Here is a 13374-nt window from a genome sequence, read left to right on the forward strand (position 1 = left end):
TGTGTTCATTTTCAATATTGTTTTATTATTCTCGATTACAGATGTAGTACAGCTTTAGAGACTGGACTGAGTACACACTAAACCTATTTCATACCCCTAAATGTTTTCCTGAAAACTCCAGTTACCTGCTTGCATATTTTCCCTATTATGTCTCCCTCTTATTAAATGCTGCACAGTATTCAGTTTTGGATTTCAGAATAAAGTGGGATTTACCATGCTTAGTTTCTTTTAAAGTCAAAAAGTAATCTGAAAAGTCACTTTTCTGTGTGAATAAAATAACTGAAAATTACATATCAATAAAAATTTTTAGTGCTTTAAAACTATTAACTTACTGTAAGTCAATAAAGTCAAAGAGCTGAATATAGTGAAAACTGTCTATTTTTATTGCCTTTTATTTTCAACAATGATTACTTGAACTAAAAAAAAAAAAGAAGAGCAGACTTTATTAGCTAATGGTTACTGAAAAGCCAAACCTTTCCAGCCCACTTCATATTCTCTTTTAACCATTTCAGGGCAGAACAGTGTTCCAAACTATAAACCTGTTCCTTATTAACATTGACAGTCATGTGTTTAACGAAAAGCTTTGGATCTGATATACGAGCAGCCATAATTAACCTTTCTACTGCAGCTTGATAATCATCATTGCTCCGAGACTGGTTGTCTTCACACCTATAAAATGAACACCTCATAAAGTCAGAAACTCTTAAAAAAGCTATATAGTTTCTTCAAAAGATAGTCATTTACATTTACTGGTACTAAGCTATGATAGTCTTCTCACCATATTCTTCTAAAAGTGGCTTTCAAACTCTTTTGATCATGACCCACAGTAAGAAAGGCATTTTGGCCAGGTGTAGTGGTATAATCCCAGCGCTTTGGAGGCTCAGGTTGGGGGGATCGCTTGAGGCCAGGAGTTCAAGATCAGCCTGAGCAACACAGTGAGACCTTCATCTCTACAAAAAATTTAAAAACTAGCTGGGTATGATGACATGCGCCTGTAGTCCCAGCTGCTCAGGAGGCTGAGGTGGGAGGATGCCTTGAGCCCAGGAAGTTGAGGCTGCAGTGAGCTATGATTGCACCACTGCACTCTAGCCTGAGTGATAGAGCAAGACTCTGTCCAAAAAAAAAAGACATATTATGGCCCAGTATATATCTTCATACATAAAAAGTAAATTTGACAAAACAAGACTTACCCTGATGACAAAAACCCTGATTTTAAAAATAATGCTGGTTGTAACACCCTAAATTGATTTCACCACACAAATAGTCTGCAACCCAGTTCGAAAAATACTGATTTAGAACACAGCTAATTACCTATATCTTTGTATTTTGAAAGTGAATATCTACAATTATTCACGAGAATGCACAAAATACTAAATGTAATCCAGTTTAGAATTAACATTCACATGTTAAGTTTTACTTTGATATTGACTATTTTTACTTATAAGCAAATACTTAATATGTAGCTAACATTTGGTAACAAATTGTATAGCTATAGGGGCTTTATTATATTTCTGGTTATTTTCTTCAATACTGATTTAAGGTGCTTCCTTAAGTGCCAGAATTAATTTTTCTAATAATTTTTCTATCAGCGCCATCTGCAATCAATTGTGACTGCATTGAATTGCCTAAAATTCACACCTTATGTCAGTTTTTTCCTCTGGGGTAGGGAACGGGAACTATTTAAAATAGAGGTGTGGCTGTTACATTAAGTATCACTTTTTTCTTTGTGTTCACTGCTTCCCACTCTTGGTATCTACGGGGCCCAGCAGCAAGTTCTGAGTAGGAACCTATCTGCATTAACATCACAGTATGGTCTAGAGTGACAGGAGTGAGGACTTGCACTTGAAACAGGAACCAGTGGTCACAGAGAGGAAAGACTGGTCAGGTACCTTCTAGTACATTCTAGCTTTGAAAGAGGTGCCCAGGAATCTGGTAGGTGGTACAGATGCCAACTATGTGCAGTCCTAAAAAGTCTAAAGATGAATAAAATTCTGTCTCATAGAGAGAGGTAAATGTAACAAGGCAGGGCTTAGCATGATAATGACAATAGACAAAATATATTGGTTTGGACAAAATCAAAGATTTAGGTATGTCACTAGTTATGCACTATGGTTACAAATGCCTTCCAAATTCAATAAGTAAATAAACAAGTTGCATGTGTGTGGGGAATAGAAAGCTATGAGAAAACCATGACCTCATTAGGATGATGGGGAGCCTAGATCCCTTATCCACCATAGTGCACAGTGGTAAATAAGGAAGCCCTCTGAAAAAAAAAAGAACTATAAGAAAAAAGGTGAATTTTAGTGGGTTTTTTTGAAGGTGGAACTAAAATAATTTACTTCCTAATTCTCCTCCCCTTAAGTGTGGACTGGATCAAAAGACTCACCTACAAAAAAGGAGAACAGAAGTGACAGTATGTAACTTTGGATACTAGGGTGTTGGATGACAACTCTCCATGGGTCTCTTGAGTTTGTGAAGTTTTGCAAGAGTCACTGCCTACCCTTTGTTCTAAATTACAAGGATTATATAGTGAACAACCTTGAAAGATAAAGATAGTTTCTTCTTCTGGAGCAAAGGGCAGGTTTGCTCACAGTCTTAGATGATGGAGATAGTAACTCCCCGCAAAGCAAAGGGCAGGCATGCTTGTTACTCATAAAATATTTGAGTTTCCTAAGCTGGGTACTCCTCTCCTGTTACAGAACTCATGGCATATGTAGGTATCCATGTGGGCCCATCTATGGGACTTAGGAGCAAGAGGAAATGATGCAAATATGTAGATAATCATGCTGTTTGGTGTACCACAAATAATAAAGTCCTCTGTCTCCGACACAGGAGTCTTGTGTCTTATGCTACCATCTATGAAACTGTGGCAGGTTAGCTTGTAGCTTGCAATAGGGTAAAATCTCAGACTCTTCACAGTTCTTGCTTTATGTAGGTCACAAAAGACCCTGCAGCTTCCTCCTTGCTTTTTCTTTCTTGGATCACTCATTCTGGGAGAAATTAACTGTCAGTCATGTCATGAAGACACTTAACCAACCTATGGAGAGGCCCATGTGGTGAACTGAGGCTTCCACCCAACAGGTATTTGAGTGAGCCATCTAGGAAAAGGATCCTCTAGCTCCAGCAAGCTATCACGTAGGTGACTAAAGTTTCTGACAACATCTTGACTCCAACTGTGTGGAAAAACTCTGAGTCACATGAAAATTCCCGAGCTAGGATCATCTGGCTAAACCTCTCTAAAATTTCTGACCCACAGATACTAAGATACTATTTGCTGTTTTAAGCCATTAGGTCCAGGGATAATTTATTCTACAGCAATAGATAACTAATGTAATATTCAACCAGAGGATCTGGTTTGTCACACCAGTAAACTGAAGCAAAATTCTTGTCAAGAAGCTCTAAAACAGGATTCCCAGGAGATCCTTATATTGCAAGTTTCCTGGATAAAGCTGACAAGAAATCGTATGGCATACCACCATTTAGGCACACCATCTACTGTATGCCTAAATTCTAGGATTCCAAACAAAATTACGTGAAAGGGTGTCACTCTGGTACAGTACCTACTTTATATTTATGCATATATAGCATTATAAAATATAGAAACTAGGCTGATGGCTTTATTTTCAATGGTATTCTTGGCTGAACCTAATAAATGATCACGTATTTCCCTTTTAGACACTAGTCCTTTGATCTTTTGAGTTGACTAGAGATAAAGATTTTTATAGGTACTGATCTCTAAACGTATGAAAGGTTGGTATCTAAAGAGGATCCATCTCTTTGAACATCTAACTATATCTTTGAAGTTGCTAAAGTGTTTACCGAATGCTACTAACTTGTTTGGTTTTAAGCCTCAAACAGGTCTAATCCTTTCTCAATTTAAATGACTGAGAGTTTGCAATACACACACACAAAGTACATATATAAATATATACATAAATATATATGTATATATAAAAACACATAAAACATTTACATCCTAGGGTGGGTGTGGGGAGTCATGATCTACATTCAGAATGCAGTTAAAGTTATGTCAACCAACCTTTTCAAAACTATCTGCAGTATCTGTGTAGAAGTTCCAGGACTCTGAATACTACTAGCATTAGATACCATGAAGATTTCAATAGCTAAGAGCATTTCAATCTCAGATAAATAAGATGGAATTAGAAGAAGTTTTCGGTATAAATTTCCTTCCAATGGTGGGTAGCAACCCAAGGAAAGAGCACCTGAAAAATTAAATAATAGGTCAAACTTTACTAAAACCCAATAGGTAAAAACCTAGATTTCTGAAATACCTACAGGTGATAATTACTTACACAGAATAAGTCTTCACATTAGAAGCAGATTAACAAATTACATGATAGCTTATCCTAGTATATTTGGCATTATTCTTTGTAAAGTGCTTTTGAAACATTAAATAAAAGGTGAGAAGGGCTGGGTGTGGTGACTCACGCCTGTAATCCCAGCACTTTGGGAGGCTGAGGCGGGTGGATCTCTTGAAGTCAGTAGTTCGAGACCAGCCTGGCCAACATGGTGAAACCCCATCCCTACTAAAATACAAAAATTAGTTGGGTGTGGTGGCGGGCACCTGTCGTCCCAGCAACTCGGGAGGCTGAGTCAGGAGAATCACTTGAAGCTGGGAGGCAGAGGCTGCAGTGAGCCGAGATTGTGCCACTGCACTCCAGCCTAGGCGACAGTGTGAGACTCCATCTCAACAAAAACAAAAACAAACAAAAAAAGTGAGAAACATTAAAAAAACACTCTGAAGAATGACTTTTGAGCCTTATTACGGCAAATGACATTTATTTCAAGCCACAGTAAACACAAGACAATTTCAGAATAACTATTTTTGAGCACAGTTATTTATAGTACCATTATAGTTGATGCAGTATTTACTGTTGCTACTAAATGTCTGGCATTGTGCTAAGTACTAGGCATAAAATACATTTCCATCCTGTAGGTGATCTGTGTGTTGTAGCTACATTCACCAATTCATGTTTTTAAAACTTCACTTTTCAAGAGAAGAGATTTAACTTTTAAATTGTTTAGGTGCTTATTAGGAGTGATATGTAGGGAAATACCTTTAAAACTTCCAGAACATCCAAACTATATATAGGCAATTTTATATTATTATATTTTACTGAAACCAATTTAAATATGTATGTAAATTTTGCTTAAAATGTTTTGTTTTGTTAGGATGAGTTTCTTCAAGAAATCTTTCTAAGATGAGTAATGGCTAATCTTTGAAGACCTGCTACGTGCCAGGTACATGTGCTAATAAACACATGGGTTTTACCTCATTTTAACTTGACAATATGCTACCTTTGAAATTAGGTACCATTACTGCCATGTTATGGACGAGGGGCTTTTGGTAAGCACTCAGGCTCTCTAAGCTTGCATGGGGTGCCCACTTTCTGGCTCCAGATTTTGGATTCCTAACCACTAGGTATTCCCACCTCTCTAGGTCACTGCCAGGAGCAACAAACTGTTAACTCATTAACTTTACTAGTTTTTGGTAGGTATAATTTACATGAATTCTTATTTAACTTTTCTTACCAGAATTAAAAAGCAGAAAATAACAAATTAACTAGAAATCTACTAATACGATTTTTTTTTTCACTCAAAATGAAACGTGAGAAGAAAAATACTCACATTTGATTCTGGGGGGAAAGTAATGGAAAGACACCCTAATAACATCTCTCTCTTGACTTCTCAGTTCTGAGAGAAAAGCAGTATTTTTAGGACAAGGGAGAACAAATCAGGAGCATGAGAAAGGAAACTCTGCTGTCCCTGGACAACCTCCTCCTGATTAGTCTGACATGAAAGCAAGGGAAAGCCATCAAGAAAGTAACAGACAACCCACAGGATGGACAAAATATTTGTAATTCATATATCTGACAAGGGATTTGTATCCAGAGTGTATATAAATGCATATACATACAAATGTATATACATACATATATACATACATATATATGTATACATGTATACATATATACATATGTACATGTATACATATATACATGTATATATGTATACATATATACATACATATATGTATACATATATACATACATATGTATATAAATACATACACATGCATATGTACATGTGTATGTATGTATGAATACTCTTACAACCAAAAAAACCCAATTAAAAAAAAGGGCAAAGGATTTAATAGACATTCTCAAAAGAAAATATATGAATGACCAATAACTGTATGAAAAGGTCCTCAACATCATTAGTTACTAGGGATATGAAAACCAAAACTGTAATGATACATTACTTAACACCCACTAGGAGGAAAGCTAAAATAAAAAACACAGTAACAAGTATTGGTGAAGATATAAAGAAACAGGAAATCCCGTACATGGCTGGTGGGAATATAAATATAAAATGATGCAGCTTCTTCAGGAAACAGTTTGGCAGTTTGGCAAAAAGCTAAATATAGATTTACTGTATGAGTCAGCAATTCTCCCAAGAGAAATGAATGCATATATATACACATAAAAACTTATGTGAATATTCAAAGTAGCACTATTCACAATAGCCAAAAAGTGGAAACAACTCAAATGTCCATCAACCAATGAATAAACAAATTCCATTCTATAGAATATTGTTTAGCAATAAAAAGGAACAAAGTATTGATACATGCTACAACACTGAAATTTGAAAACACTAGGCTAAGTATAAGAAGCCAGCCATGGCTGGGCGCAGTGGCTCATGCATGTAATCGCAGCACTTTGGGAGGTCGAGACGGGTGGATGACCTGAGGCTGGGAGTTCGAGACCAGCCTGGCTAACATGGTGAAACACCATCTCTACTAAAAATACAAAATTAGCTGGGCATGGTGATACGCGCCTGTAATCCCAGCTACTCAGGAGGCTGAGGCAGGAGAATCACTTGAACCTGGGAGGCGGAGGTTGCAGTGAGCCGAGATTGCACCATTGCACTCCAGCCTAGGTGACAGAGGGAGACTCCGTCTCCAAGAAAAAAAAAAAAAAAAGCCAGTCACTAAAACACATGTATTGAATGATTCCATTTATGTGATCTGTCTAGAATGGTTAAATTCATGGAGACAGAGAATAAATTAGTTGTTGCCTAGGACTAGGGTGGAAGAGGAGACAACCAGGGAATGGAGAATAAATGCTAATGTGTACAAGGTTTCTTTTTCTGGAGGTGTTAAAGATGTTCTAAACTTAAATGGTGGTGATGGCTGCATGACTCTGTGACTATACCAAAAATGAATGCATTATATACTTTAAGTGAATTAATTTCATGATATGTGAAATTATCTCAATAAAGTCATAAAAATATTAAAACAAAAAAAGTTTTAAAAAAGTCAAAACAAAGGCACTGGCACCAAGTCTTAACAGTGCCTTGAAGAAAGTCAGCCTTAAGTCCCAAATAAAGTACTACTAGACACGATTATACACCATTGAAAGGCTCTTCTTGCAAGTGTTAAGCTATGTCTGAAGATAAACCCAAAAGGAGTTCCAATATAATTTTAATGTCAATGTTGTTAGAAAATGAGATGTTTTGAAGACTGATCAGTGGCTATAAATTACTCATTTGGCTGTAAATTACTCATTTTTATTCATTTTTATAATTCAGGTACATTCCTTAAAAAACAAAAATACTCTTTACCCTGTAACCTCACTTGCATAAGTCTCAGAAGTTACACTGCATATGAAATAAGGAACACATGTGATTAGATAAAAGGAAAAGTTCCAATAACAAAGGTACTGTATTGTACACAGGCATTGATTGCTTTAACACACTGCTAAAAAAATCTTTAAAAGTAATTCTTACTAGGGCTGAATAGATTTGGAGGAATGAGGAGTGACTGCTAATGGATATGAGGTTTCTTTCTGGTATGAATAAACTATTCTAAAGTTGATTATGGTGATGGTTACACAACTCTGTAGATACAGTAAAACCATTGACTTGTATACTTTAAATGGGTGAGTTGTATGGCTTTTGAATTATACTTCTATAAAGTTGTTAAAAAATTTTAAAGTAAATGATTAAGTCTAGATGCTTTAATATAAAATTTTATTTCCAACTAAAAAAATAGAAATATTTATAAAAATCTCATTTAAATGTCTGAGCTTATATTTGTTCCTGTGGCATATAAACACCTTCTGATGGCATCTCCCCCCAGTTGCACAGTTATATGAAATTAAATTATTCCCATTAACTTCAATTCTAGAAACTAAAATCACACACACACGTGTGTGTGTGTATGGTTTCTAGAAGTCTGAAGGTAAATAGTATAAAGAGTTGAAACATAACCACACAATTGAAATTAGGTGTTATGAACAAACAATTCTATTGTTCCTCTAAATTTCTGATCACCCTTTTTAAGAAAACTCAGCTTTCAAAACTTCTTTTGATTATAACCTACAAGAAACACATTTTGCATAATGACCCAGTATACATACGTGCATACATGCAACTGAAATGAAAATTTTATCAAATAATTAAACTTACTACCTGTAATGTACCCTAATATTTTCTTTCCCATTTTGTTGGGGAAAAAAGTTACCACCTGCTACACTGATCACAGCTGGCCACCTGAAAAACACTTCCAGCTCAGGTAGTAGTGGCTAGGATATTTGACACATTTGGTACAGGGTGACACAGAGTAGGCACTCAAATATTTGTTATATACATGATAGTGGTAGAAATGGTAGTTGAAGACAAATTACTGCATGAAGGCAGAAAAAACAATTCTTTTCTAGATCTAGAACATACATGGAATTACTTTCTAATTTTTCTAATTAAAATACCTGCGAGGTGGCTTGGACTAGAGAAAGCACTAATTTTCCAGGCTTATTTGTTAGAGAACAACAGCTGTAAGTAGATTAACAAAGTTCTATTACTAAAAGCCACGTGAAAAACATATACTATGTTGCATTGTTATGACAGCCTTTATGCTTCTGATGTGACCTGCTATTGAATATTTTTAGTTATAACAATTAGGGATATAGCAGAGATAAATAAAAACAGATATTCTTTAAACTTCATTCTACCCACTTGTTTTACGCTTGTATTATTTATTATAAGATATGCCAACCTGGTTCTATCCTGTCATTTGTTCCCTTTGCTCGCCCTCTAGCGGACAGGCTACTGTGCAAGAAATAAAGATTGGAAATTGGAAATATTGGAAATAAGGAAAGCAACTGGAAACAGAAGAGAAACAATAGGTTTCAAAAGAGAGCACAGATCTGTTGAGACCACTACATTTGAATATGTATTACTGCTCTTTTAATACATATAAATATCTAATCTTAAATATTATAAATTCTGGGTTAGAGAATACAATTATAAACCAATATATTAAAACATTTTAAATGTAACTTACTTTTGTAGTGGGCTCTGGCTTTGAGCCATAAACGACTCCTTCCTAAAGAAGTAATTAATCTTCTGAGAAAGCAAAAATCAATAGGGATGCTCTTTGAAATCATGAATTCTGCCACAGAGGATGACATACCAAGACTACTGCTTTCTATACAGGAACCTAGAAGCTTATTAAAAAGAAGGCTATATTGTGAGACTTCCACAGTTTCTGGAATAAAAAAAATGATATAATAAAATTCATTTATCTTAAAGTGTCTCAAACCTCCATCTCATACTCCTTTTTCTTTCTCCTCCCCTTGACCCTTTCTTACCCATTATAGGAGTCACAGTCACTAAAATGCAATCATTTTATATATTCTCTTTATTTTTCTTCTCCTTTTTTGAGACAGGGTCTCACTCTATCGGCCAGGCTGGAGTGCAGTGGCATGATCTTGGCTCACTGCAACCTTCACCTCCTGGGCTCAAGTCATCCTCTCGCCTCAACCTCCTAAGCAGCTTGGACTACAGGTCCACCAGGCCTAGCTAATTTTTATATTTTTTTGCAGAGGCAGAGTTTCACCATGTTGCCCAGACTAGTTTCAAATTCCTGGGCTCATCTACGGCCATACCACCCTGAACACACCCATATCGTCTGATCTCAAATTCCTGGGCTCAAGTGAACTGCCTGCCTCAGCCTCCCAAAGTGCTGGGATTACATGCATGAGCCACTGCGCCCAGCCTATCTTACATATTCTCTAAGTCAGAAACGAAAAAGCATTTGACAAAAGAAAAATCATTAACTTCCTTTGCAATAGAGAAGATAAAAAGAAGCTTGACAAAAATTTCAGAGGATGCATTAAGACCTCTGTATTTGATTCCCACATGTAACTGTGTATCTGTAGTGTCCTGAATAATTTCTCAATTCTGTTTGTATTATATCTACAGTTCAGACCTTAGCCTTGTATATCCCTTGACTAAAAACAAATCATCCCTTAATTAATATTTACTGCCAAATTTAAAACAATCCTTTAATGGGTTTTCTATTCCTTCAGTCATTCTTAGAAGAAAGAGAAGTCATCTTAGAGACTTCTCTTTTATTCCCTATATTCAGTCAGCTGGGTCTGTGAGCTAGACTGTAGTTCTTTACTGCTTTAGAATCTTTTAGTTATCCAGGCCTTATCAGGAAATTAATCTCTCTACTTTTAGTCTTTTCGTAAACACTACCGCCAGAGGAACTTTCCTGAAACACCAACTTCATTATGTCACTCCCTAGACCCAAAACTCTAGTGATCCCTTTTTATACACAGAGAAGAAAACTCCTTTAGCCTGACATTTAGGGTCTTCCAAAATCTGGCACAACTATCTGTCCAATCTCCCTATTACTACTTTGTTTCATTACCAACTAATTGTATATTAAGAGATTGCTAGATAGCAGCCATTGGGCCAGGAATACCAAGGTAAAGAAAATAGTACCATCTTGATTGAGCTCACTTTGTATAAGGAGAAACAGATAAGAATGCTCATTACAATACAGGAGCAGAGTGGAATTAAGTGGAAAAGTGAAAATTTATAGATAATACGATGAAAGTACTGAGAGGAGGCCCTCAGGTTAATGTTTTCATCATCCTCTGAACCTATCACATAGCTCATTCTTGACCCAAAGCTTTTGCTCATGGACACCCAACATTCAAGAGTACTAACTACCATTTCCCACATTGGTGTTTGAACTTGGTATCTGTTTCACTTCCTCCATTTCTTTCAAGTTTACCTGTGTTCCTAGGTAATGTAAACTAAGTTCTGTATTTATTCAGTGATAAGAGAAAAAGCTTGCTCGGGGCATTTAAACATATTGTTTGCTGATGACTTGACAGAAGTAGGGAAAAGGGAATGATAAAAATGCTTGTCTTAGGAACTGCTGACAAACAACCCAAAGACAAGCATCTCAGATTTTTTTAAACCATCAGGAAAGCATATTCAATTTGCAGAGAACACATTTTACAGAAAACTACTTCATTAAAAAATATGCTGGTATATAAAACTCAATCAAAACAGGTGGATAGCTGTTTCTTATTAACAGTTAAACACCAGATGGGCAAGAGATAATTAAGATAGACTTTTAAAAACATACCTTGGGAATTTTGAAAACCTGGTAGATTCTGCAAAACTTCAAATGTCTGTCTATAAAGGCTCTTGGCTAAGATTTCATGTGCAATTGTACAGAGTAAATTATGTCGATTAAGCACATCCAGTCTATCACAAGGCCACAGAGGCGTATTGATTATCCATTCTGACTCTTCCAAAAAGAAAAAAATATGAATAGTTTATACCACGAAAATGACACTTAACAGTATAATCACAACTAATGTTTCAAAATATCTTTTGGAGAAATAGGCAAAACTTAAATATATGTACTCAGAGAAGATAACCATGGCTCAAATTTATTAGAAATAACTTATATAGTGATGATCATCAACTGAAGAAGATGCAAACAAATGGCCACTTTGTTATACTTATTTTTAATTAATTCTTCATCTAAGTGTACTAGTCAATTACTAATTTTAAATGTTTATTTTTATACAAAAAAGTTCAGATTATCATGAATATTTGCTTTAACATAAAATATTATTTATGTGGACAAGTTTAACAATTTCACAATAAATAATTTAATTAGTTTTTGGTATTACTGGGAAATAGCTTTTCTTTTCTTTTCTTTTTTTTTTTTTTTTTTTGAGATGGAGTCTCACTCTGTCACCCAGCAGGCTGGAGTGCAGTGCAGTGGTGCAATCTTGGCTCACTGCAACCTCCGCCTCCCGGGTTCAAGTGATTCTCCTGCCTCAGCCTCCTGAGTAGCTGGGACTACAGGCGCGTGCCACCACACCCAGCTAAATTTTTTGTATGTTAGGTAGAGATGGAGTTTCGCTGTGTCAGCCAGGATGGTCTTGATCTCTTGACCTCGTGATTGGCCCACCTTGGCCTCCCAAAGTGCTGGGATTACAGGCATGAGCCACCGCGCCCGGCCAGCGAATAGCTTTTCTTAACAATTTCTGCCTATTTTAAAAACAATTTCTATTATGAAATCGTTGTTGTATACAGAAGAATATCTAATATATGTTATAAAAGCATAACAATAAAATTAACTCCTATGTACCCATCACACCCACCTAGGACCCTCAAACCAACAGACCTCAGACCCTCTTTAAAAAAAGAGAATATTACCTATAATGCTGAAGTTCCTTAATTTCTGCCCTGATTTTCACATTGAGAAAAACAATGGGAGACTGTAGTACAGAACACTGAGGTACCAAAATGTTAGAAATGTCAATATTTTATCATTTACCTAATTTAATCATTATACACATAGTGAAACGTTACTATTTGTAACATTCAAATCATATTTTGGTGCTCTTTTTCAACTGAACTAAATGTAGAAGTAATCCTTTTATTTTGTGGCCTTCCTAGCACAGTGAATATAAAAAGTATTGAAGAAAAAGTTGATAATTCAAATATATCATGACAAAAGAAAGCTTTTAGTATCCAGTATAAAACTTTAAAAGGGAGCTTTTCAATTACTAGGGCCCATGTGATTGACTGATTGACCTAACAGAGTTATACTATGTGTTAGGAATGTTCTAAGTGTTTTAAGAATATTAACTCATTTAGACAGACACTTTCATTAATTTGCTTCTACATTTGCTGACATTTTAATATAGAGAGAAATGTAAATGAACTTAATATCTTCAAAGACTGTATGATCATCTGTTAAACATAATTCCCATTAAAAGTAAAACTGTTAGTTCACCATTCCTTATAAAATGAATTTTACTTTGATTGAATAAGTTCAATTATTTTTTTATCTGTTAGATATACCCCATGTACAAAAAGTAGACTATGTAAACCTTTTCTCATAAAAACTGCATCATTTTTCTTTATTTAATACTTATTCTTTATATTTAAGGTAGGGTAATGGTCACATTTTTTGTAAAGTATATATGGTATTTTAGGAGATTCATTTAAAATTTTTATCAAACTGTTTAG

General features: G+C 35.4%; 1 protein-coding gene across 1 annotated transcript in view; it reads right to left on the reverse strand.

Annotated features, from left to right (window-relative positions):
• Positions 1–363: 363 nt before the first annotated feature.
• The window catches only part of TOPAZ1 (testis and ovary specific TOPAZ 1), a 90997-nt gene continuing 77986 nt past the window's right edge, over positions 364–13374 (reverse strand). Inside the window, exons 17-20 of the mRNA XM_024245097.3 lie at positions 11468–11632; positions 9365–9568; positions 4040–4223; positions 364–669 (exon numbers count right to left, since the gene is read on the reverse strand). Coding sequence (XP_024100865.3) covers positions 450–669; positions 4040–4223; positions 9365–9568; positions 11468–11632 — 773 coding nt within the window. The 3' untranslated portion in view covers positions 364–449. The remainder of the gene's footprint in view (positions 670–4039; positions 4224–9364; positions 9569–11467; positions 11633–13374) is intronic.

This window comes from Pongo abelii, chromosome 2 (genome assembly GCF_028885655.2).
Source record: "Pongo abelii isolate AG06213 chromosome 2, NHGRI_mPonAbe1-v2.0_pri, whole genome shotgun sequence".
NCBI classification, from domain to species: Eukaryota; Metazoa; Chordata; class Mammalia; order Primates; family Hominidae; genus Pongo; species Pongo abelii.